General features: G+C 44.4%; 1 protein-coding gene across 3 annotated transcripts; it reads right to left on the reverse strand.

Annotated features, from left to right (window-relative positions):
• Positions 1-920: 920 nt before the first annotated feature.
• LOC121540342 (SH2 domain-containing adapter protein D) lies at positions 921-19,455 on the reverse strand. 3 transcript variants are annotated; one of them, XM_041849145.1, is made up of 8 exons: positions 19,239-19,455; positions 17,947-18,328; positions 14,699-14,849; positions 12,086-12,310; positions 6,661-6,747; positions 5,770-5,941; positions 5,005-5,124; positions 921-1,933 (listed from the first exon to the last, which is right to left on the reverse strand). In XM_041849145.1, exons 2-8 carry the CDS (start codon positions 18,280-18,282, stop codon positions 1,747-1,749), a joined length of 1,278 nt encoding a protein of 425 aa, XP_041705079.1. In that variant the 5' UTR covers positions 18,283-18,328; positions 19,239-19,455; the 3' UTR covers positions 921-1,746. The 3 variants fall into 3 exon arrangements, with proteins under 3 accessions (XP_041705079.1, XP_041705080.1, XP_041705081.1); XM_041849146.1 differs by lacking the exon at positions 19,239-19,455 and adding an exon at positions 19,037-19,231; XM_041849147.1 differs by lacking the exon at positions 6,661-6,747.
• Between the last annotated feature and the right edge of the window lie 8,289 nt (positions 19,456-27,744).

Here is a 27,744-nt window from a genome sequence, read left to right on the forward strand (position 1 = left end):
TACAGTAGCTACTAACTACCTAACGTTAACGCTTCAGATAATGAGGTTAGAAAAACAGCTGAATGGTAGGTAGCTAGCTGGCATAATTACAGGTACTCTTAAGCGTGGAATAACATTGGAAACAGCTATCCACAGTTGCTAATAGTTACCAGTAGCTACCCGCTAGCTAGCTAGCTGTATTGGTCCAGGTAGTGAGTTAGCTAGCCTCGTGCTTCACCGGGCTCAGTTGAATACAATACTTACCTACAATAATTATCTACAATAACTACCTAGATAAACAACCTACAATACCTAACTACAGTACCTACCTACCTACAATATAAATAGATGGTTTCATCTTTACTCGACACCATATGAGCCAAGTTTACCTCCCGCCAGAGAGAGACATAACCTCACCCGTCGCTGTCCAAGTCATCCTCCCTCATCTTAAATGGCACTGACCGCCACTGGTGTATATAGAGTTAGACCAATGCAGTTGAATGTTCCAGAGAGTGCCACTTTCTCCTCCATAGCCGTTGCTAAGTGATAATTAACGCTTCCGAGTTGCGCTGTTTATTTATGATAGGTTTTGAAAACCTATGAAGATGTCCAGTGAAAGCAGATTTGCAATTTGTTGACACTACAACACAGTAAAGACTATGGTACACATTATGCCGAATGCTAATCAATAAAAATGTCTTAAATTCGCTGCTCTGCTTTGCTCATTTACAGCGGGTCATTTCTTAGGGAATTATCGGAGGCGCTCTCATATTGTTACGTCACCACAATTTCAAGAATAAAGTTCTATATGGGTGCTAACATGGCGGCCGTTCTAAAACCTGGGCTAACTCTATATGGCTCTGGATAACACCAATGACTGATCTACACTATCAGAAACTGTGATACTCGTCTTTCCACATGACACACAAAGCAGACACTGCTCTTTATGAAACCATTTATTGTTTTTACCACAGGTGAAACATTTGAACACAGCAGGTAAATGAGAAAACATGTCCTATCCATAATTATACATCAGAGATGAAAAAGTAACTGATTATGAAGTCCCAGGTAATAAGAATGATCATTAAACCATAACTATCATTGTGATTTGTCCATTTATATGGCCATATAAACCTTTGGCTCTCTATTGAAAATGGTGCTGGTCAACTACAGAGCACTGCAACCAGGCAGTGAAGGTGTCCAGATAAACAGATCATTATGACAAACACACATCAACAGTAGTACAATTAGACACAGCCCTACAGCTGCTGCTACAACACCCATACAGTGATTCGGGTTTGACTTACAATTTGTCAACATGAAGCAGTGTCAAATAGGATTTACTCAACAGTACAGAAAGTATCAAATCAACAGAGGTGTGTTTGTGTGAGTACAACCAAGTTTCCCTTGAGACTGTCAACCAGTAGAGCAATACTAGCTCAGTAGGAGGCTCATTTTGCAACAGGTAATCCAGATAGCATCCCTGGTACCGTTAGGCTACAGAGAGAAGGCTCCTGTACAGTCTAGGTATTGCATTTTATGTGAATCTGTTCCCAAACCAGAGAGAGTTGGCATCATAGAAACCAGAAGGTCCGTGAAGGTACTGTACTGACAAGCCAGCAGATGTTGAATCCTCAACAAAATAGTCCAGTCCAACTAGAGCACTGGCGGACTGATTGGGTAAATCCCTTTGACATTTAAGTCAATCTAAAGTCAGTGTCCAATCACAATGTGATCCAGGATTCCAGGAACAAGAGTCCCAGCCAATCAGAGGGTCTGTACGAGCACGGGGAAGAGCAGAGACAAGTGTTCGGCTCCTCTGATTGGTAGCTTGTGTGTGGTGTAGAAATGGATGACCTCTGGGATGGTGTCGAATGGCAGGCTGTTCTGCCCAAGGACGTACTTCCCATCCTTACACTGGCTGAACTTCATGTGCATGAAGCCTTGGCAGCTCCTGAGAGAGAAGACAGCGTGGGCAGAGCACAGAAGAGTCATGGACCACATCATATCACATAATGACACAGTGGAAGGGACAGGGCTGAAATACAGCCTACTTGTTTCTGGCATTTTATGAGGTATTTCTCACCCAGATTTAACACCATATCGTAATTTATGACTAGAAAGGAGAGAGGAAAAGGGGAGTGATACAGTATAAAGGAGTGATGTAATGGCATGTGAGAGAAAAGACAAAAAGGAAAGACAAAGAAGATGAAGGGATGGGGGGCATACAGTACTAGCAGTAGAGCAGCGCTGCACCTCCCCTTTAAGAGCGAGCAGCCCATCATGATGTATGTCTAATTATAGAAGCAGAGGGAAAGGGCTCTAATTGGTGAGCTACATTTAGTCATTATTACAGTTAGCAAAATCAACATTAAAGACCAGGGAAATCTGTTGTTCTACACAACAACACAATAACAACAAACAGAATCAGCATTGCTAAATTGCTAGCGCTATTTTGAGTGTGTACTTTAGTGCGCATCAACCATCAGGAATGAAAGGTATGTTTTGTATGAAACAACCACAGGTCCCTGACAAGCTGTCAGAGTAAAATCTTTCTTGAAGAGACATGGTTTGTCTGTGTATCGGTCTCATCCATATTCATATTGGTGTGATGCTGGGCTGTCTGTCAGTCTGTTTCCAAGCCGCAATACTCTCTGGTCCAGGGATCATCAACTAGATTCAGCCATGTGCCGATTTTTTCTTGAGCGGATGGTCGGGGGGCCGGAACATAATTATAAATAATTTGTAGGCTGCAAATTGACCGCAAGAAGCCCAAATATATACAGTACCAGTCAAAAGTTTGGACACACCTACTCATTCCAGGGTTTTTCTTTATTTTTACTATTTTTTACATTGTAGAATAATAGTGAAGACATCACTATGAAATAACACATATGGAATCATGTAGTAACCAAAAAAGTGTTAAACAAATCAAAATATACTTTATATTTGAGATTCTTCAAAGTAGCCACTCTTTCCCTTGGTGACAGCTTGCACACTCTTGGCATTCTCTCAACTTTAGAATTCAAGGCATACTTAACCAGCATGGCTACCACAGCATTCTGCAGTGATACGCCATCCCATCTGGTTTGCGCTTAGTGGGACTATCATTTGTTTTTCAACAGGACAATGACCCAACACACCTCCAGGCTGTGTAAGGGCTATTTGACCAAGAAGGAGAGTGATGGAGTGCTGCATCAGATGACATGGCCTCCACGATCACCCGACCTCAACTGAGATGGTTTGGACCGCAGAGTGAAGGAAAAGCAGCCAACAAGTGCTCAGCATTTGTGGGAACTCCTTCAAGACTGTTGAAAAGCATTCCAGGTTAAGCTGATTGAGAGAATGCCAAGAGTGTGCAAAGCTGTCATCAAGGGAAAGGGTGGCTACTTTGAAGAATCTAAAATATAAAATATTTTTTGATTTGTTTAACACTTTTTTGGTTACTACATGATTCCATATGTGTTATTTCATTGTTTTGATGTCTTCACTATTATTCTACAATGTAGAAAATAGTAAAAATAAAGAAAAACCCTTGAATGAGTAGGAGTCCAAACTTTTGACTGGTACTGTATATTTGACTAAAACATAATCATTTAAAACCTTGCTTACATTTGTATACGATTACGTGTCTCTCTATAATGCGTGCGAATACTTGGGAACAGATTCCCAAAATTAAAATAACTTGAAGCTGATTTCCTGTTGTTTTTACCGTCTTTTATGTCCAACAATGAAAATACCAAAAAATTGTTCAGAAAACTTGGGGGGGGCAAATAAAAACCACCCGCGGGCCAAATTCGGTCCGCGGGCCGCCAGTTGTGGAAGCCTGCTCTACTGGTTATCTGCAGTCGCTTTGATTCCATCTCCCTTCAACTACCTCAATGTCTCCCGCACAACCATTCAGAGACAGACTGGTAGGCTCTTTGTAAAGATCAAAACACTTTTTCTCTTAGACCCCTGGTACCTCCTATTGTGAGACGAGGGCCACATACTGTAGTTGTCGCTTCACACAATGTCAGCCTGTCTGTGTCTGCTGTTAACAACTGAGTGTGTGTGTGAAAGAGTGTGCCTGTGTGTGGCCCACAGAAGGTGATTCATTACTGATTGGAGAGTGGCTGATGTGAGAGCTGGAGTGTGCTCTACCTGCCTGATTACCCCTCAGAGAGAGAGAGAAGAAGAAGGACCGGGGGGAGGGACAGAGGAAGGGAGGGAGGAAAGGGGGAGAGCGATGGAGAAAAGGTTATGGATCAAGCTAGTAATTAGAGAGAAGAGATTTGACCAGATAAGCAGTACGCAGCTTGAAGGAGTATTGAGAGGAAAATTAGTGTGTCAACGATCTTCGGCGGGGGTGAGGGAGGGGAAGACACAGGGGAAGGGGAAGGAGGAGAGACAGATTGAGGCCTACATACAGTGAGATAAAAGATCAGTGGAGGTGGCAGCAAGTATCCCGAACACACAGCAGAAAAACATTCAACAGATTCATACAGTAGTTGATCTGAGGATGATTCAATAAATATTCTAACCTACTGTACTTGTTGCACCATTTGACTCATATCAATCTGTATTTAAGTGCATTAGCAATGATTTGATATTGCCGTTGAAATGTAAATGTCAATGGTGTGATTATGTTGAGCTTCATACCGCAGTGAGAGGGAGTAGTCGTTGGTGTGATTATGTTGAGCTTCATACTGTAGTGAGAGGGAGTAGTCATTGGTGTGATTATGTTGAGCTTCATACTGTAGTGAGAGGGAGTAGTCATTGGTGTGATTATGTTGAGCTTCATACCGTAGTGAGAGGGAGTAGTCATTGGTGTGATTATGTTGAGCTTCATACCGTAGTGAGAGGGAGTAGTCATTGGTGTGATTATGTTGAGCTTCATACCGTAGTGAGAGGGAGTAGTCATTGGTGTGATTATGTTGAGCTTCATACCGTAGTGAGAGGGAGTAGTCGTTGGTGTGATTATGTTGAGCTTCATACCGTAGTGAGAGGGAGTAGTCATTGGTGTGATTATGTTGAGCTTCATACCGTAGTGAGAGGGAGTAGTCGTTGCGGCCGGTCTGGCTGTTCCTCACCAGGTAGCTACACTCCTTACACAGGGTCAGAAGAGACTCTGCCTCTGACCGCGACAGTGCCCCATGGTACCACCTGACAGACACACACCACAGGGACATTAATGGAGAGATGGAAGGAGACCAGCAGCTCAGTGCATTGTGAAATATTAATGGAAGAGAAGGGCAAATTAAGGGATTTTCTTTTCATGATGCACGCTACACAGGTGTTAATAAAGTGACGTGCAAATATATTATTGTCACCTTTGCTGGAATGTGTTGCTGTGTCATCAAATGTGTTATAAGAATCTGTTCCTTCACACTTTAAAACAAGCATTATCTCCTTTCGTCACGATTTACTAACTGTGGCAGATGGCACAGGGGGTCGGACTGAGACCAGACCACACAAACCCAGAGATGAGTAGGGCTCTCCAGTGGATCCTATAACAACCCTTAAGAGACCACCAGGAAGAGTAATGGACTACCCACTCACACTGTGCTCACTTCATGTCTATGACATTGTGTACACATATGTGATTGATTAGTAGACTTGTTCATTCATATATGGAGAAACATACTTTATTCTAATGATATACATGTATAAAACAAAACAACCATATTTTACATTCTACTGTCATGCGTTCAGTTTGACTGTGTAGACAGAGCAATAAAACCCAACCCAAACAAGAGATAGCAAAGCACACAATAAAATGTCATTACAAAAGAAGAGTACAGTACGTACACTTGTTTCTCCAGGGGAAGGGTGGGGTCTACTCTCTCTCCCATCATGTTGTGGGGGTCAGAGCAGGGCATCCGGAACTTCACAACCCCTCCTGCTAGGGGACTGGACCTGGGAGGACACAGGCGCTCCGTGGGGGACGAGGACCGGTCCCACTCGGCACCATCAAACTGCACTGTACAGAGAGACAGAGGGGGAGGAGAAATATAGAAAGAGAGCGGGAGGGGAGGGGAAGAAAGAGTGAGTGCATCATTAAATGTAGAATAGTCAAGTCAGGCCTGGTAAAAAAGTTGAGATACGGTTGTTGGTGCAGAGGGCAAAGGGTTCGGCATGCCATAGGATAGAGGACAGACAGTGTTTCTGCTGAAGGGGTCCACAAAGGAGAGGAGAGCTGGTAGTACAGATCTGACTGGATGCAACCTCATCATCATCATCCAGTGGCTGGCTGGGACTGGGAGATGCTCCAGGGTGACCTAATGCAACAAGGCATGAGACGGCCACATAGCACAGGGAGCTTATGGGTAGTGGCGGGGAACGGGCCTTGAGGGGCTGTAGTGCTGTGTAGCGGGAGAGAGAGAGTGCCATGTGTGGCGACTGGCGAAAGCTCATCATGACCCAAATGCTTTATGAGACCCATTACTGTGTGCTACCACCAGTATCTACATTAGCCTATGTGTTGCCAAACCTAGTGTTGGTTGTTAGGTTACTTGACCCAGTGATGGGTGTTACATTTTTACATTTTAGTCATTTAGTCATTTCTGTATGTTAACATCATACAGAAAGCAGGCAGGGCAGATGCAGGACACTGGGGGTTCAGGCTGGGGGGGGTCGTAGGGGGTCAGGGAGGGGGTTGGGGGAGGTCTTGTTGTCCTGGGTGAGAGGTTGAGAGGTCACCTTGCTCTCTGAGGGGGGTTGGGAGCTCCTCCTCCAGCTGCTGCCCCACTGGAGGGGGCCAGGGCAGCTCAGCCAGCTCTGACATCTCTACAGGGAGCCAGGCGGAGAGGAGAGGAGAGGAGAGGAGAGGAGAGGAGAGGAGAGGAGAGGAGAGGAGAGGAGAGGAGAGGAGAGGAGAGGAGAGGAGAGGAGAGGAGAGGAGAGGAGAGGAGAGGAGAGGAGAGGAGAGGAGAGGAGAAAAAGATATGGAGAAGGGAGTGAGAGGAAGATAATATAGAGAATGTGAATGTCTTGGTGAAAATAAGTATTTTAAAAAAATGACACTAGAGTGTCATTTTGAATATGGATGAGAGGTGTAAGAATTCTGACAGGAGAAAGAGTGAAGAGAATTGAAGAGAGCATAGCAGATGCGGCGTGTCCGGTTGACAATGAGCTGGACTGTATGTCAGGGACACTGAGGACAGGGCACACAGTGAGCCAGGAGCTGACCAAATTAGCACAATTACAAACCGTGGCAAGTAACCACGCAACACATTACTGCAGCCTCAATGGCAGAAACACACACACACACAAACTCACAAACACACACAAGAATCCGCCACGCCTGTGCTACACACCACACACACAGTGAAACAGGATTACAAAACAAATGAAGGGGAAAGGGGACTGACATCTTAATGATCTGACAAAACCAAAGACCCCCTGGGTGTGTGACATCAAAGGGCAGCTGAACGGGACATTAGGAGAGAGACCCCAGTGCTGCTGTACATACATCCCTCTCTCTCATCCCTCGCTCCCTCCCTCCCTCTGCTTAATTATTGAGCAGGCAGACACACTCCGCCACTTTCTCTGGCTCTCTGTGAATTATTGATGCATGGTGCAGTACAATGGACCCATCTGGAGAGCCCCCCCAGCCCTGCAGAAGCCATGATTAAAGTGTGACCTCCGCTCCCCCCCTCCAGTCCCTGCCCTCCCCAACCACACTCCTGGCTGCCTCCCATCCCCACCTCTCTCTCGCTCCAGAGAGAGAACAGGACCGAGGGGAGAGCATGGGGTAAAGACACACAGGCTCAGAGCGAACTAAAATGAGGGAGGGTTAGAATGAAAGGACGAAGGGAATGAACTCGGTGAAGAGAATCGCACTTTAGAGATTGTGGCCATTTCTTTTTTTTCTTTTTTTTTTTAAGAGGACAGGGTTAAGCTTTGTGTGTCACAGTTAATGGGAAAATTCCAACAGAATTCCTGCTGTGTTTGGGGGGAGTTCCAGACAGCTTTCAACACAAAGGACATACAGTGCAGTACAGTAGAATACCACCATGTGCTTACAAACCAGTTGCACTAGTATGAGTGCGTGTGTGCATTCTCTTCATATTTTGTGATTCCACAGTTGCTGCTATTTGTAGCACACAAGTGCCCAGTTTAAATGTTTGAATTTCTGGGGAGGCTGTTTGGTCCATCTGTGTTCCAGTGTGACCTGTCTGCAGTGTAACATCAACCCTGAATGAACCCTTTGTAACTCCCTCATGACATCACCTTTACCTCCTCCTATGGATGTCAGCACTCATCACCGTGACAAAGGGCAGGACGTGACCCTCCGTTGGCCTGGTGCATGCACACACACACACACACACAGAGAGAGATGTCACTCAAACAGAGGGCACATCTGGGCTCCATTTACTACTAATGGGAACCTGTGGCACTGTCACACAGGTTGGGGAGGCCATTTGCTCAATGGTCTTTCTTGTGATTTATAAGACATTGTGACAACATAATGTTCTGAGAGAGGACTAGCAGGCTGATTGAGATTTCAGGACAATAGAATATTCAGGATTATAGTACAAAAACCTGAACAGACCTCTTAGCATACACTAAAGAGGCTGCATTTAGACCCACTAATTAGTCTTTTGACCAATCAGATAATCTCAGAAAAAGATCTGCTGTGATTGGTCAAAAGACCAATTAAGGGGAAAAATATTAGAATTGGGCTGCCTGTGTGAATGCAGCCAGAGAACCTCACACTGAAGTGGGTCCATTGGTGTGGTTGGCAACAGGTGAAAACAATTCACTAATTAATGGCTTGGCTGAATCACAATCATTGTGCTCATTCCACATGCCAACAATTTGAGTGGATTGAAACATGAAAAAGGCATTTCAGTATCTTAACAAAACACAAATATTCAATCCATTTTACTCTTTCAGTCTGGAAGAAAATGTCACTACAACCTAAAAAACTCATAATCTGAGTAAATATAAAACCCCTTTTTATTTAGCATAATCAAAAATAAATATCCTGGAATCAAGCGACAGAAGCATTGGATAAATCCTGCCGTATCTCTTCATTAAACACAATTATGAAGACATCAGCTTTGTAACAAGCCCAGCTCCCCATGTTCTCTCTGCCCACAAAAGGCCTTCTGCTGGGCACAACTGCTCTCTACTAATGACAGACAATTAACACCCTGCACGAGTGTGAAACATGCATGGTTTCACAAGCCATGAATTCACACTGAGGCATATACAAGATGAATATGGCACTTGGAATTCATGGACAGAACTGCAAATATATGTGCTGCTTTGTGAGTCATGTTGTATTTCAGGTCAACCCAATGACTTTCTATTCCTCCATTTCCTCTTTGTCCGCTCTGCCTCCATTTTTCTAGGGATTGTATATTCTGGCGCCTTCCTGCACACCACTCTCTCCACCTCCCTCTCTCCCCCAGTCATTCTCCCCCTTTAAGTGGGGCATTATCTCTCCATTCACTGCTTCTCTCCTCCCCTCCCTTCTTTCCGTCTCGCTCTGCCTCCCATCCAGCTCACTTGAGGGAGCGAGCCGGGATCGCGGAGGACATGTCTTTTCATTAACGTCAGTAACGCTTCACATGGAGGGAGTAAAGGAGGGAGAGAGAGAGACAGGGATGGATGGGAGAGCATCTTCACGAGAAGCCCGTCGGGACCCCCAGGGCCTGCTTAGAGTGAGCTTACAGACCAGGGACACACCGGCCACAGTGACGGAAATCTCATTACTGCAGCTTCACACACACACACACACACACACAGTCAAGGAAACACACACAGGTGTCTTTGCAGACTTTCCAGACACTCCGTCTAGTATAAACCAATCTAATATTCCATATCTGCAAAAGATTGTGTGACGTTGATGCAGAAATTAAACAGCATAGTGGATCAATTTCCGCAACAACTAAGAGCATTAAAGCGCGAGGCTCAACTTCTCTGCTGTTTTGGTGCCCTGGCTACCACGCTGTGAACAGCGTGAAGCGAACCCGTGCACATGCGCAGATACTGTGTGTGACTGTGTGAGAGCGAAGTCTTGCATCTCGCTCATCTCAATATCTGCGGTGCTGCTCGTGGCAACGTCACTTCGCTGAGTCTAGCTTTAAGGCCTCTTACTTGTGGAGGGAGACCAGATAGAGATCAGATACAAACAGCACATAAAATCAAAGACACTGTGAACCTAACACCACTCATTTACTCATTAGACAGGGCATTTTGTGTGGAGTAATGAGCCTGTCCATTTCATTAGCTCACTAATTGGGGTTGCATGGCTGCAGGGCTATCTATCCCTCCCTCACTGTTGAATGTTCGATGACTCCCAGGAATTCATTATGGCTAGATGATGGGGTAGCTAGGTGCTAGTGACAACTTTGCAGTGTACTAATTAAAACCTACTGGACTGTCAACAGCAGGCTCTCTCTCACTACTGTGTAACATAATTGACTACCAACTCACACCCGGACACTCATCTCAACCGCCTGAGCTGGACTGGACTCCACAGTGAATACTGTAAGTCCCCCTGGCAAGAGGATATGCACAGCATTCAACTTCCTGAGTATCATAATTGTGCATGCAATAATATGCAACTATGCAAAAAGCCCTCTCTAAATATTTATTTATTTATTAATGAGCATCCTGTTCTCACCCCTGACTGAGGTGACTGGTGATATTCAGGCCTACTGACAGCAGTGTGTGTGTTCGTGTTTGTGTGTGGGGAGGTGAGAGCTGAGGCGTTGTTGGCAGATTGTGATGCCCCCCCCCCCCACACACACACACACCCCCTGCTGTGGGTTATCAGGCTGCCTGTGTGTGTCACCTCAGTAGGGAGAGAGGACAGCGATGAAGGAGAGGTTGTCAGCGGGTGACTGATTGCACCCTGCCACAATGGCCCCCCTTGGATTTGCAGGGGTTCCACAAACATCCACTGAGCTCACATAAAATCTGCCATAACCTTGGTCCCTTTCTTCCCCCCCTCCTCCTCCTCCAACTGCCCCTCAGTGCTGCCATACCAACCTTGCCTAGCAACGCCTGTGATCTGACTGGGAATATGGATTAAATGTGAGAATGGAAATACTGTAGTGTTTCTGTTTTTCACCCCAAACGTAGGTAGAAAAACAGGTGCCAGAAAATCCAAAGTGGAGGTTTTTCCTCCATCTGCTACCTTTTCTAATTGGTGCTGTAATAGATCCTGTCCAAGAGTGCACATTTGGCAGAGAGATCTGGGTTTTAGCCCTTAAAATCTTCTGGGAGGGTCACTCACCGACCGACATAATCCTCTCCGTCAACGCTAGAATTACTGTATTTCTTTGCCTGGGAGCTAATGTGATTTGAACATGTTCTGTGTGTGTATGTGTGTATCTGTGTGTGTGTGTGTCGTGTGCTGCTGTAGCAGTTCTGCTGACCACCGGCTTATTAGCACTGGATCAGTCATGCAAACGCGAGCATGTAATTAACTGAGAAGAGAGGGGGAGGAGGAGGGGAGCGAGAGCATGAAAAAGAGGGGAGTGAAAGCGAGCATGTTGATTTAGTCTCCTGTCACCTTGACCTCCTGACACTGAGATGCAGCTCATTTAATTAGGCTTGCCCTGCCCTGCCGTATCGTACAGTGATCTACTGCCCACCGCCAGTCTGTCACTCTCATACACACCAGATACAGAGACAGGGCCTCACAACATAAAAACACAGATGTAGGTGTGTCTGACACAGTTAGACAATTCATTGTGTGCCGGGGGATAGTATAGTGGTAGTGGAGGGCAGCGGTTCAATCCCCCGTTCCACCACTCACTTTCTTAGCTTTATCCCTCTCGTCCGTCTCCCCCTCTACATGTCTAACCTGTATCTGTCAATAAAACTTGAAAATATATTTAAATAAAAAATCTTTGACACACAACACATAGTCCCACTTATATCGTCCAGCCTCGTGTTCAATAGGCAAGAAGTCATGAGTGGGATCATTCAAAGTGTGTGTGCAATGGACTGAGAGTGTGAGAGTGGTCATTCAAGGTGTGTAGTAGGGTGAGAAAAAAAAGTGAAATATTGGTAATTGAGTGTAAAAGTGTGGTTGTGAGTGTAATAGTAACAGTATGAGATGGGTAGTCAGGTTGCTGAGGATGAAACTGAAGTGAGTCAGTACCTGCGAAGGCTTTAGAGATGTTGTCTTTCTTCCACTCCCAGGGCTGGTCGTATTCATCTGCTGGCCGCTCGTCACCCTGCGGCAGCCGGCTCTCCCTGCCCTCCTCCAGGAGGTCTCTGTACCCCAGCCCCACCCCCAGCGGCCGCCCCCGCTCATCCTCATAGGGGGTGTCGTAGAGCTGCACCTCGCCCCGCACCCGGCCTGCCCCGGGGCCACGCTGCAACTCTGGTAGAGAGAACACAAACATTTGACTTATTTAAAATGAAAAGAGCGTGCAACTATTTTATATGTATTTGTATGATTCTTGCTGGAGGCTTAACTAGACCCGGAGCTGTGGAGCAGAAGAAACAGCAGACCCTTCTCTTCACAGTCACAGCAGCAATATAGTTCCTGCATCTCACAACAGCCACCATCATTAGCATTTTCAGCAGATTTCTCAGCATGTAGCATGTTCTATAAAAATCAACCTTCAGAGAGTTACGTGTGACCTTGAGCTACGAAGTCATAGATTATTGAAATAACCAAACGTCTGAAGACAGACTTCTGAAACAACAGGCGTATCGATAAGCCCCAGCAATCAGGGGCTGTCTCATTGATGTGGGCTGAGAAGCTCAACACTTCAAAAACCAGGCATATCACATATTGGGTGTAAGGAAAGTGGAAGGATCTTTTGTCTCCACCACCAGCCTGGCTATGGAGGTGCAGTTATGTGAGAGGGAAAGAGTGCTGGAGCTAAATGGCAGGGTTGGTTGGTGAAACACAGAACTGGCAAACTTTAACCTTCAGAGGACACACTGCTATTGGGTGCCCCTGCAGTCTCCATGGCGACAGAGGCGGCCCTGGGGACAGACCCTGAGGTGGGAGGAGGAGGTGAGGAAAGGAGGGCTGGGTTGGTTTGATGTTAAATCACTGTGACAGAGGAAGGCTCAGTGTCGTGGAATACTGCTGTACCTGTGCAGGGAGCCTGGAGTGTCAGGGCGCCAAGAGGAGATGGGGGAGATTAGGGGAGGGAGATAAAAACAGGCAGGGTTGGAAATTAGAAATGGATGGGAACATGATGATGGTGGGGCGGGGGCGGGGGGGAGCTTGCAGGGAATGAGGAATCTATTACGTTATGCAGATGGCAGACCAGAGGGTGATAGAGAATTGAAACGGAGTTCTGCCTTTATTCTCCCCAAATAAACTTTTAAAAACGTGACAGAACCAGATCAAAGACACATTGGGATGACATCTGCCAAAAACACACAATACAATATTTATTGTGTAATTTAACTCTTTACACTCGTGGAAATTGGCCTATATGGATAGGGCTAAATTGAAATATTTCTTACAGAAGAAATATGAAAAGCATATACATGGCCATGGTAGCAACAGTTCACCTGACACAAGACTGAATCCAAACATTACAATGTTGATTTTGTGCATTTTACATTTACTGTACTTTTCGCCTTATTTGTTTATAATGAAATGTGAAATTACTCAGGATACTTAACAGCATTTCCCTCACTCAGAAAACAAAAAACGTGCAAAAGTTGCCCAATTAGCATGAGGGATGGGGGTAACTTCTTGTCGCGCGAGGTGCTCAAGTTCAGACCGGCTGTCAATCAAAACCAATTCAGTGATGTGAAGCGCAGAGCCAGAGCTCTGAATTCATGTTACTGTATAGCCATTACGTTCCAATTTAGCCATTTATCAATGCCCAAATCTGCCATCTTCAATCCGTATAAGGGTACGGGTGTTACGGCTAAGGTCAGTAATAATCAGTTTCTGGGAGGGATAATAGCGATTCTATTTGAGAATCAGAGAGATATTCAGTCTCAGACACCTGGTTTTCTCTGTTCCACCATGTTTTTTAATGAGCGCCCACAGACACACCACACCAACGCAGTCCTGGGTTGACTGGCTCAGGCTCCATTGTGTATCTAACAAGTTGAAAGACTAGGAGCCCTTTTGTCCTAACCCTGTGACTATAAACTACTTATGACCTGAATGAAGCCAGCAAAGACAACAGTCAAACACACACTCACTGACTCTCAGACGGACTAAAAAGCTTCCCAGACTCCCCCGAGGGCAGCTAGGAGAGAAACCACCACTCAGATGGGAGAGACGCTTCACTACACAAGCCTGACAGACAGTGGTCGTGGAATAAGAGATGTTACTACAGGAAAGCCAAATGAGAAACGATAGATCTGAACCAAAGGATGGAAGAAGAGCGAGAGCGAAAGGGCGTAGTAGGATAGAGACATTCGTAAGGGGTGGTGAAAGGCTGTGTGTGAGTTGAGTGAGCCAGACTAAAAGAACTGTCTGAGAGGGGGAAAACTGTTTCTGCTGGAAGGGGATGTAGCCTAGTCAGCAGATCTATTTGTACTCTAGGCTCTAGCCAACTTTTCTATCTAAGGCATGACAACCAAAGTCAGAGGAGTTGGCTAAAGCACAAACAGATCTGGTAACGAGCTAGGGACGTACAATAGGAATGCAAGTACAGAAAATATACTTTTTCATTATGTGTGACCTACCCGTTATCAGCCTACCTGTCCTGTGGTCTGTAGTATGTTTTAACAATGTCCTAAAAATTACATAAATACTTGGTACATCCAAAACCCTGAGACTCACCTGTGATGACACGTTGGGCCTCATAAGGCTCCATGTAGCCGTTGTTCTCACAGGGAACTGGTCCCAGATCAGGCTCTGGCCAGGGGTTTGGGTGAGCATCAAATGGATCAGAGTAATCTGTGTCCCCTACTGCTGGGGCTGATGGAACTACCTGGGATACAGAGACACACACATAAAGACACGGTGCACTACACCATTCATACACATGGCAGTCTCAACTACAGACCACTGACACCAGAATCCCAAAATATTTTCATCGTCCAAAAATAGACTTCAAATTTTTCAATGAAATGAATTAGTTGACATCTGAAATCAACACAAAATGAGAATGTCCGAAAAAGATAGAATTGTTAGTTTGTGTGACAGAGAATACAGAGGGGGTTTATTTGAGGAGAGCATTTGTTCCTCCATAGGGCGATTCCACGCCAGGACAGCCCGAAAATATTTTGGGTATCTCAGATTGTTCTGGCAATTCTCACTATGACGTCATTGGTAGGAATTATGTTTGACATGCTTTTTACATAAGTGTCACAAACCATTTTTGCAAACAACATGATAGAAGTGTCTATTTTAGACCCTTTTAGATCTACAGTGGGGGAAAAAAGTATTTAGTCAGCCACCAATTGTGCAAGTTCTCCCACTTAAAAAGATGAGAGAGGCCTGTAATTTTCATCATAGGTACACGTCAACTATGACAGACAAATTGAGAAGAAAAAATCCAGAAAATTACATTGTAGGATTTTTTATGAATTTATTTGCAAATTATGGTGGAAAATAAGTATTTGGTCACCTACAAACAAGCAAGATTTCTGGCTCTCACAGACCTGTAACTTCTTCTTTAAGAGGCTCCTCTGTCCTCCACTCGTTACCTGTATTAATGGCACCTGTTTGAACTTGTTATAAGTATAAAAGACACCTGTCCACAACCTCAAACAGTCACACTCCAAACTCCACTATGGCCAAGACCAAAGAGCTGTCAAAGGACACCAGAAACAAAATTGTAGACCTGCAACAGGCTGGGAAGACTGAATCTGCAATAGGTAAGCAGCTTGGTTTGAAGAAATCAACTGTGGGAGCAATTATTAGGAAATGGAAGACATACAAGACCACTGATAATCTCCCTCGATCTGGGGCTCCACGCTAGATCTCACCCCGTGGGGTCAAAATGATCACAAGAACGGTGAGCGAAAATCCCAGAACCACACAGGGGGACCTAGTGAATGACCTGCAGAGAGTTGGGACCAAAGTAACAAAGCCTACCATCAGAAACACACTACGCCGCCAGGGACTCAAATCCTGCAGTGCCAGACGTGTCCCCCTGCTTAAGCCAGTACATGTCCAGGCCCGTCTGAAGTTTGCTAGAGTGCATTTGGATGATCCAGAAGAGGATTGGGAGAATGTCATATGGTCAGATGAAACCAAAATATAACTTTTTGGTAAAAACTCAACTCGTCGTGTTTGGAGGACAAAGAATGCTGAGTTGCATCCAAAGAACACCATACCTACTGTGAAGCATGGGGGTGGAAACATCATGCTTTGGGGCTGTTTTTCTGCAAAGGGACCAGGACGACTGATCCGTGTAAAGGAAAGAATGAATGGGGCCATGTATCGTGAGATTTTGAGTGAAAACCTCCTTCCATCAGCAAGGGCATTGAAGATTAAACGTGGCTGGGTCTTTCAGCATGACAATGATCCCAAACACACCGCCCGGGCAACGAAGGAGTGGCTTCGTAAGAAGCATTTCAGGGTCCTGGAGTGGCCTAGCCAGTCTCCAGATCTCAATCCCATAGAAAATCTTTGGAGGGAGTTGAAAGTCTGTGTTGCCCAGCGACAGCCCCAAAACATCACTGCTCTAGAGGAGATCTGCATGGAGGAATGGGCCAAAATACCAGCAACAGTGTGTGAAAACCTTGTGAAGACTTACAGAAAACGTTTGACCTGTGTCATTGCCAACAAAGGGTATATAACAAAGTATTGAGAAACTTTTGTTATTGACCAAATACTTTTTTTCCACCATAATTTGCAAATAAATTCATTAGTATTAAAAATCCTACAATGTGATTTTCTGGATTTTTTTCTCATTTTGTCTGTCATAGTTGACGTGTACCTATGATGAAAATTACAGGCCTCTCATCTTTTTAAGTGGGAGAACTTGCACAATTGGTGGCTGACTAAATACTTTTTTCCCCCACTGTATACATACCTCCTGTAAGACCGTATGATCTGTGTTCCTCCCATTGAAGTTTCTATGTGAAAATTGCCAGAACAATCTGAGATACCAACAAAAACATTCAGGCTGTCCTGGTGTGGAATAGCCCATACATGCTACACACAGGAAGGAATAGTAGTCAGCTGGCACACTGACAACTACAAGGCAGCCATATGGTCACACACACAATCAGACAACCAAGTCACGCAACAAACCCGTTAGAGACGCACAGACACAAATTATATACATTCCCTTGTTGATTCAGTAACAGGTTATCAAACGACCAGGAATGAATCTGCAATGTTAATGAGGGTATAGATGTTCTCACACACTAGAATTCTACACTGAGACATTAATGAGGGCAGCCAGAGCACGCATGCAGAGAGTCTGTATCGACTCTACTTTCCCTCAGATCTTCAATGTACTGTTAGGAGCTGTGCACTTATGGAGTTTCAAATGATACATCATTAACTTAGTCATGAGGTGTGAGCTGATTTGTTAACTGAATTAATGTGCATTCGCTGCCTTTCTACATAGGCAAACTCTCTCTCCCTCTCTCTCTCTTTCTATATCTCTATGAAATCCTGAGCATCACTGACCCTTGCAGCTGTGCCTGTGTGTTCTCCTGCCAACACATACTGTACTCATCCAGGGTGGGACTGTGGGCCTGATGGCAACACAAGTGTGGCAGCATACCGTCCAATAGCCTAGCGCCTGCATGGCTTCCTTCACCATGTGTTCACATGGGGGTCTCTCTCAGCTTGCTAAACCAAACGCCATTTATTATTTATGGCTGGACATAAACTCAGGGGACTGTGGCGGCCCACTCAATGAGCCATCCAGCCCATCAATAACACTTCCTTCCATTTGCCATCTAGGCCAGCCAATTTATGGGCCACTTCAAACATAGCGTGATGTATTGAAACATTGCATACTTCTGACTCACATTACCAGTCACTTGCTTATGGGCTTAATCAATAAGCGGAGAGGTCTTTGTAATGGTAATGAATGTTAATGTTGAACAGGAAAAATGACTCACAGGCTCTTGTTCCTCTAAGGAGACGGCACTCAGTAAAATCTTAGTTCGCCCCAGCTCCTGTGAGTCCACCTTGATGAGGCGGTGTTTGGGAGATACAACCTTCATATCCAGGCTGGTGGACTTCAGAGGAGAACCAAAGGCAGCAAGGGAAGAGTCTGAGGACCCAGAGTCGTTTCTGGCCCGGTTCTCAGAGTCCTCATATGGGTCCTCAAAGTCTAGGTTCTTCTGAGCCCGATAGGCTTTCAGTATCTCACTCTCTGTGTAGTCTGGTTTGGGTGGTTGAGGAGGCATTCTCCTGCTCCCAAAACTCAGATAGTCTTTGAGCCACTTTGCCATTTGACCTCTGCTCCCTCAGACACTTGATGGGTTTAAAGACAGGTTGCTGTTAGGGAAAAATATGATGATTCAGGTTAAACTACTTACTTGCCCTTGGGTGAACTGATTCTAGACCTCAGACTAAATACACAACAGACAGTGGATTGGATTGACATTGTGGGTCCTGTTCTGAAGTTATGTAAAACACTAACATCACTTCTTCCATTTATAATGCAGGACTACTAGGAAAGCTTTAAACCTTATGATAATCCTCTCTGTGCACACTTCTCCCACTTGTCCAGGGGCCACTGTGCAACAGAGTGTAAAAAAAAAAGACAAAAAACACTCTTCCCGACGACAGCTGGACTTTATTTCCTATGAATGTGGGCTCAGAGAAACAATAAAGCAGTCTAGAGCCTGGACTTTGCCCGAGAAGAGCAATTAAATTGAAAGCCCAGGTAATAAAGTCTGATTTAATTCACTGATACTGAATCCACTAGGGCCAACTGTCAGTAATAGATATTAAAAAGGAAAACAGTTTTTTCCTGACCCGTGTCAAAACCTGCTTCAAAACAGCAGGCAATCATCACCAAATGAAATAACTAATATGTTACATCACAATTATATTTTACAACACAATACGACTGTATTAGCCTATTGCATTACCACTATCATGAAAGTAATAATATAGGTAACTATTTAACACACATTGAAGGCAATTATACATAATCAAATAGTTTATTATAGGCTAAAAACATCTAGGTCCAAAACCTACCACTGTAATCATGGTTTCCTTTCGTTAGTCCTCTGTGATCTGTGCATTATTTCACCATCAACAACGATAACATTGAAACAAACTACAACTTAAACACTTCAATCTATAATTTTACTTCCATGTAAATTCTGCAGTTTATAAAACAAGCTTTTCACTAAATTCCTGTTTTTATACTGACAGTGCATTGCGCTGAGACACAAACCTTCGGTCCTTGGCTTCTTCTACCACTCAGTATCCGAGCGCTTTATTCCACGTTTCTTCATTTTTATCGTAATAAAGACAAACGTGGAAAGTCATCCTATTTTAATAGCTTTTGTCCATGAATGTAAATAGGGAAACAAAAACAACTACAGTCCGCTCCCGTCCGAGGGTGGCGAAACACAACAGAGCTCCGCTAGAAGGAAACGACTGATCGCAAATGTGGAAGCGAGAGCAAATAGGCTAGGAGAGAAACCACGCGATTAAAGGGGAGGAAGGGTTTCAACCCACGAGTCCCAACGGATTATCCGTTTAAAAGTCAGCCTACTTTTCATTGAAACATTCTGCATAGACCACTAGTCCCATATCATCTCAGTAATTGCTTAATGAAAAAAAAAATATATATATATATATATATATATACATGATTCTATGTATTACAAATTAAAGGAAGATAAAAAATACTCACTTCAGCATAGCCACGGGAAATTGGGGGGCAAAAAACGTAGTGTACTGGGTCTTTACTAGTATTAGCAGACCGATTATAGACTTCCGTAGCATGTGCAAAACATTTTTTTCAGCATCTCTGCTTTGGCAAAAAATATAGTTGTATAATTAAGAACAGTATCTTGCAGGATTCAATAGTAGGAAATGTAAGAGTTGTTGCCCTGTCCCTTTCTCTGAGAAAAACCAAACCCTGTTCTCAAACATTTACATCAAAAGGTGCAAAGTTATGGGTAAAGACACAAAACATCCACATCAAATGAAATATTTATCTTTATCAAATAACATGGAAAACAACCACTTTTTTGCAGTATTAATTTACCATCCTTAAAAACCACTTAATGTAAATGTATTGTAAATGTATTGCACATAGGCTGATCATCGAGGTTTGTACCTGTAGACTTTCCATCACCATGAAGAAAAACAATGCAAAATACAGTAATTGAGACATCAAGTGATTTGTGATGAAGTGGCTCAGTTGGTAACGCATGGCGCTTGCAATGCTGGGGTTGTGGGTTCGATTCCCACAGGGGACCAGTATGAACATGTATTCTCTGGATAAGAGTGTCTACTGAAAAGGAATGAATAGACCGTTTCAGTTTTCACATAGAAAAAGTTGCATTTGCAAAGAATTTCAAGAAACTGGAAAACATATATCAAGCAAGTATTTTTATATTCCACAAGTATTATCAGATTAACTGTTTTGTACAGATAATTATCAGACTCAAATTACAAATTCTGGTAAACACTCAAATACATTTAGTTGAACATTTTCACAAAAGTAGTGCACTGGGCCTCTACTAGTCCTGTATTAGGGACCAATTCTAGACATCTTCAGCAGGGGGCAACAAAAAAAATTCTGCATCCGCCCCAGTCGGCAAAAAAAATCGCAGCACCCCCACTCTCAAACTATTTCCTGCGCCTATGCATTTGAGACACTTGACCAGATCAATGAAATGCTTGTTCTGGTTGAATAACAAAACAATTTAAAACTCATCAAAAGAGAATAAAAGCTTTGCATAATTGCAGTTTCCTCTTTTTCCCTCTCATATTTTCCCCATTCCAACACTCTTTTCCTGATTAGTTAGGCTTAATAACAAGTTAGGCTATGCCATTCAAAATTATGTAAATGAGGTGGGACAATTAAGAGAGGAAGAAGAATTTCCTCTGCACAATAATGAACACATACACCCACAAACTGTCATCCGCAGCTCAGTCTGACACACATATTGAGCAAGCAAATGGGAGACGTGAGGTGCTTGCCTGCCATACTCTCCAAGTAATACACACCTATGCAAAGAAAAACACATAATAGGTCTAGACACTAAGAGAAAATATAATTTATGTTAAAAAAAAGAGCACATCTGTCAACTAGGCAGAGTGTGCTTCCTACTTCCACAAATGTTCCTTTATCCTGGGCACAGGGTTGTTAAGGAGCCAATTGGATTTCAGCAGTGCAGTGGGTGATCCAGTACTCTCTGGGCCAGTTAAGACACCATTAATGGCTCTTTACGACAGCCATGATCTCACTCCCTCCCCGGAAGAAAGAGAGGATGAGGTCATAGCTGAGCAGCAGTCCTCACCACCATCTCCACAATTCCCCCTCTCCTCCCCCGCCATACTCCCCAAATGAATTCTTCCAGGCTGGTATGCCAGGCAGGAGGGACAGTGGGGAACAAAAGAGTGAAGTAGAGCAAGAAACGGCAGAACCCCCTGCAGAGAGAGGAGGACAAAAAAAATCACATTTACTAATATGATGTTGTGTTTGCATAAACAATCTTCCAGTTTTTTCCACTCAAATGTAATGAAAATAGATGTGCGTGGACACTTCTAACACAATCATCAATGAAGACAAGTAACAAAATAGTGAATACTAATGCTTGGCATTTATTGCCCTCTTTTGGTGATTTGAACATACTGCATAAAGACATCACTGTCTGTATCCATCATTCTCATAATGACACCTGTTAGATCATTTACTCTGATTAAGTTGTATGATGTGATACATGTAGCAGAGGTTGACCTGACTTTTTGTCTGGTGTGGTTTTGTATGTGCTGTTCCTGGGGTTGAGTCTCTCCCTCACCACCACCACCACAAGAGGTCCCAGACAGTGCTCTCCACCATATACATAGCCACAGCCATTTTACTGTGAAGAACAGATTTCAGGGATAATTAAGTTAGCTTTAGAGAGTTACACACAGAATGTCCAGTAGTTTCAATTAGATTGATAGATATTTTAGTTCCAATATTTTTGTCCCCTGTAAATTAGTGTAGGTCTATTTATAGTGTTATAATTGCCTGAAATTGACACAAAGTTGACAGCAAAAATGTATTAAGTTGGGAGCAGGGAAACATGAATACAAGCCAAGTTTAGTTTTAAAGTGCTCCGTACTTTTCCAACTTTATTAGGCTACACTGTGCAATGCCTACATGCTTCAAGCAGCCCACCATAGTCCCTGTGCCCAAGAGCACCATGGTAACCTGTCTAAATGACTATCGCCCCTTAGCACTCACATCGGTAGCCATTAAATACTTTGAAAGGCTGGTCATGGCTGACATCAACACCATTACATTTTAGTAATTTAGCAGACGCTCTTCTCCAGAACGACTTACAGTAGTGAGTTCATACATTAAAATACTTTTACATACTGGTCCCCCGTGGGAATCGAACCCACAACCCTGGTGTCGCAAGTGCCATGCTCTACCAACTGAGCCACATGGGACCATCATCCCAGACACCCTGGACCCACTACAATTCGCATACCGCCCCAACAGATCCACAGATGACACAATCTCTATTGCACTCCACTTTCGCACCTGGACAAAACAACTGTGTGGCCGCGCATGACTCCAACACCATCATTAAGTTTGCAGACGACACAACGGTGGTAGGCCTGATCACCGACGACGATGAGTCAACCTATAGGGAGGAGGTCAGAGCAGTGTGGTGCTAGGACAACAATCTCTCCCTCAACAAGACAACATGAAACGGATGGCCGAGCACGCCCCCATCCCCATCGACAGGGCTGTAGTGGAGCAGGTTGAGAGCTTCAAGTTCCTCTGTGTTCACATCACTAAGGAATTATCATGGTCCACACACACCAACACAGTCGTGAAGAGGGCACGACAACGCCTCTTCCCCCTGAGGAGGCTGCAAAGATTCGGCATGGGCCCTCAGACCCTCAAAAAGTTATACAGCTGCCCCATTGAGAGCATCTTGACTGGTTGCATCACCGCTTGGTATGGAAACTGCTTGGCATGCGACCGCAAGGCGCTACAGAGGGTAGTGCGTACAGCACAGTACATCACTGGGGCAGAACTCCCTGCCATCCAGGACCTCTATACCAGGACGTGTTAGAGGAAGGCCCTAAAAATTGTCAAAGACTCCAGCCACTCAAGTCATAGACTGTACTCTCTGCTACTGCACGGCAAGCGGTACCGATGCACCAAGTCTGGAACCAACAGGACCCTGAACTGCTTCTACCCCTAAGCCATAAGACTGCTAAATAGCTACCCGGACTATCTGCATTTACCTTTTTTGCACTAACTCTTTTGACTCTAGGGTCCAGTGTAGCTCAGTTGGTAGAGCATGGTGCTTGCAATGCCAGGGTTGTGGGTTCGATTCCCACGGGGGGCCAGTATGGAAGAAAAAAAAAACATGTATGCACTCGCTCTGGATAAGAGTGTCTGCTAAAATGTAAATGACTCATAACATATGTCACTGTTTATTATCTATCCTGTTGCCTAGTCACTATCCCTATGTACATATCTACCTCAATTACCTCGTACTCCTGCACATCAACTCGGTACTAGCACCCTGTGTATATAGCCTTAAATTAAGACTACAAAGCTAATTTTCATTACTCATTGGGTATTTATTCCTTGTGTTATTATATTGATATTTTTCAATTCTTTCTCTTTATTTCTCTCTGCATTGTTGGGAAATGCCCCTAAGTAAGCATTTCACTGTTAGTCTACACCTGTTGTTTACAAACCATGCGACAAATACATTTTTATTTTGTTTTATTTGTTTTCTTTCTTTTCCATCTGCTGTCCTGGGTTTACACTAGTTACCACTGCCACAAAGTCAACACTGGCTATAGGCCTATATATTTCAATTTATTTTAATTTTATTTAACCTTTATTTAACTAGGCAAGTCAGTTAAGAACAAATTCTTATTTACAATGACGGCCTACCAAAGGGCAAAAGGCCTCCTGCGGGGACGGGGGATGGGATTTAACAAATATATATATATAAATGTAGGACCAAACACACATCACAACAAGAGAGACAACACAACACTACATAAATAGAGACCTAAGACAACAACATAGCATGGCAGCAACACACGACAACACAGCAAGGTAGCAACCCAATATCAAAACAACATGGTAACAACATTCATGGCAGCAACATGGTAGCAGCACAAGACATGGTACAAACATTATTGGGCACAGACAACAGCACAAAGGCAAGAAGGTAAGGACAACAATACATCACGCGAAGCAGCCACAACTGTCAGTAAGAGTGTCCATGATTGAGTCTTTGAATGAAGAGAATAAAAAAAATGCAGCTCATTCTAGTTGCTAGCTGCAGCGAACTGGAAAGAGGAGCGACCCAGGGATGTGTGTGCTTTGGGGACTTTAACAGAATGTGACTGGCAGAATGGGTGTTGTATGTGGAGGATGAGGGCTGCAGTAGGTATCTCAGATAGGGGGGAGTGAGGCCTAAGAGGGTTTAGTAAATAAGCATCAACCAGTGGGTCTTGCGACGGGTATACAGAGACCAGTTTACAGAGGAGTATAGAGTGCAGTGATATGTCCTTTAAGGTTCATTGGTGGCAAATCTGATGGCTGAATGCTAAAGAACATCTAGCCACTCGAGAGCACCCTTACCTGCCAATCTACAAATTACATCTCCGTAATCTAGCATGGGTAGGATGGTCATCTGAATCAGGGTTAGTTTGGCAGCTGGGGTGAAAGAGGAGCGATTACAATAGAGGAAACCAAGTCTAGATTGAACCTTAGCCTGCAGCTTTGATATGTGCTGAGAGAAGGACAGTGTACTGTCTAGCCATACTCCCAAGTATTTGTACGAGGTGACCACCTCAAGCTCTAAACCCTCAGAGGTAGTAATCACACAGGTGGGGAGAGGGGCATTCTTCTTACCAAACTACATTAACTTTGTTTTGGAGCTGTTCAGAACAAAGTTAAGGGCAGAGAAAGGTTGTTGGACACTAAGAAAGCTTTGTTGTAGAGCGTTTAACATAAAATCCGGGGAGGGGCCAGCTGAGTATAAGACTGTATTATCTGCATATAAATGGATGAGAGAGCTTCCTACTGCCTGAGCTATATTGTTGATGTAAATTGAGAAGAGCGTGGGGCCTAGGATCAAGCCTTGGGGTACTCCCTTGGTGACAGGCAGTGGCTGAGATAGCACTTGGATTTCTATCCAAGATGGCGTAGTAGTGCAGTCGTGTATTGTGTTGTGTCCTTGTGTAAATAGCCTGTTCTTTTTGTTTTTTTGTCTTTTATTCGTATATATTTCTCTATCTCATTTTCCATCCTTTAACTAAATATACTTTCCTGCAACCCGCCTCACCCAATGTGGAACGGATTCTATTATTTATTTATTTTTATCAAGAACCTACGGCTGAAACTAGCCAGCTAGCCAGCTAACTAGCTACTTGCTATTAGCCACTGTTAGCGGTCTTCACCACTGTCCGTGGCCTGCACTACCTACCAGCCAGCTCTAGCCTGGACAATTATCGGCCAGTCTGCACAGCGTGCTATCGACCCAGAGCATATCGTATTTTCTGCCGGAATCACTGAATCACTGGACCTTAACACCGGACCATCGCAACTAGCTAGCTGCAACCGAATGGCTGTTGTTGGCTAATCACCACTTCCCAATGTACCAGTTAGCCTTGAGCTAGCCTCGAGCATAGGCCCATCTCCCGGCTATCTACCTCTCTGTCAACCGGACGGGACCTCCTAGTGTTGACACGGAGCCCGACGATCCATCACGACTGGTCTGCCGACGTAATCGTCTGATGTGGTTTCAACAGGCTTCCCATTGCGACGACCACGAAGCTCCATCTGCTAGCCCTGGCCCGCTAGCACACACAATCAACAGCCGTGCCTCCTGCTCACCTGTGCTTTAGCAGCCTACGATCTGCTCCCGGACTTACTTAGTGCTGTTCACTGGACCTTATGATCACTCAGCTACACAGCTAATGCCTGCTGAACTGTTCCTTTACATGGTACCCCATCCTGTTTATCTGTTTAGCCTCAGCCCAAACTTTCATCGCCATTACCAGTTGTTGTCTTAGCCCTCTCGAATAACACCTGTGATTGCGTTTTGCCTCTCTCCCATGTCAATATGCCTAGCCTATTGCTGTTTGGGTTAGTTCTTATTATACAATTTCACTGTAGAGCCCCAAGTTCAGCTCAACCAGCTTCAGAGAGCTCCTTTGTCCCACCCCGCATACACGCGGAGACCGGCTCAATTGGTACCTCCAGTGATGCTATCTCTTTCATAGTTACCCAATGCTTAGGTGTACCTCCACTGTACTCATATCCTTCCATATCCTTGTCTGTACATAATGCCCTGAATCTATTCTACAACGCCCGGAAATCTGCCCCTTTTCTCTGTACCCAACGCACTAGAAGACCAGTTCTTAAAGCCTTTAGCCGTATACTTATTATATTCCTCCTCTGTTCCTCTGGTGATGTAGAGGTTAACCCAGGCCCTGTAGCCCCCAGTATCACTCCTACTCCCCAGGCGCTATCATTTGTTGACTTCTGTAACCGTAAAAGCCTTGGTTTCTTGCATGTTAACATCAGAAGTCTCCTCCCCAAGTTTGAGTTATTCACTGCGTTAGCACACTCTGCCAACCCTGATGTTCTAGCAGTGTCTGAATCTTGGCTTAGGAAGGCCACCGAAAATTCAGAAATGTCCATTCCGAACTACAACATTTTCCGTCTAGATAGAACTGCCAAAGGGGGCGGAGATGCAATCTACTGTAGAGATAGTCTGCAGAGCTCTATCATACTATCCAGGTCTGTGGCCAAACAGTTTGAGCTTCTACTTCTAAAAATCCACCTTTCCAGAAATAAGTCTCTCACTGTTGCCGCTTGCTACAGACCCCCCTCAGCCCCCAGTTGTGCCCTGGACACCATATGTGAATTGCTTGCCCCCCATCTATCCTCAGAGTTCGTACTGCTTGGTGACCTAAACTGGGATATGCTTAACACCCCGGCCGTCCTACAATCTAAACTAGATGCCCTCAATCTCACACAAATTATCAAGGAACCTACCAGGTACAACCCTAAATCCGTAAACATGGGCACCCTCATAGATATCATCCTGACTAATTTACCCTCTAAATACACCTCCACTGTCTTCAACCAGGATCTCAGCGATCACTGCCTCATTGCCTGCGTCCGTAATGGGTCCGCGGTCAAATGACCACCCCTCATCACTGTCAAACGCTCCCTAAAACACTTCAGCGAGCAGACCTTTCTAATTGACCTGGCCCGGGTATCCTGGATGGATATTGACCTCATTCCGTCAGTAGAGGATGCCTGGATGTTCTTCAAAAGTGCTTTCCTCTCCATCTTAAATAAGCATGCCCCATTCAAAAAATTCAGAGCTAAGAAGAGATATAGCCCCTGGATCACCCCAGACTTGACTGCCCTTGACCAGCACCAAAACATCCTGTAGCCTACTGCATTAGCATCGAACAGCCCCCGCGATATGCAACTTTTCAGGGAAGTCAGGAACCAATATACACAATCAGTTAGGAAAGCAAAGGTTAGTTTTTTCAAACAGAAATTTGCATCCTGTAGCACTAACTCCAAAAGGTTTTGGGACACTGTAAAGTCCATGGAGAATAAGAGCGCCTCCTCCCAGCTACCCACTGCACTGAGGCTAGGAAACACTGTCACCACCGATAAATCTGCGATAATCGAGAATTTCAATAAGCATTTTGCTACGGCCAGG

Source organism: Coregonus clupeaformis, unplaced genomic scaffold (genome assembly GCF_020615455.1).
Source record: "Coregonus clupeaformis isolate EN_2021a unplaced genomic scaffold, ASM2061545v1 scaf0068, whole genome shotgun sequence".
Lineage (NCBI taxonomy): Eukaryota > Metazoa > Chordata > Actinopteri > Salmoniformes > Salmonidae > Coregonus > Coregonus clupeaformis.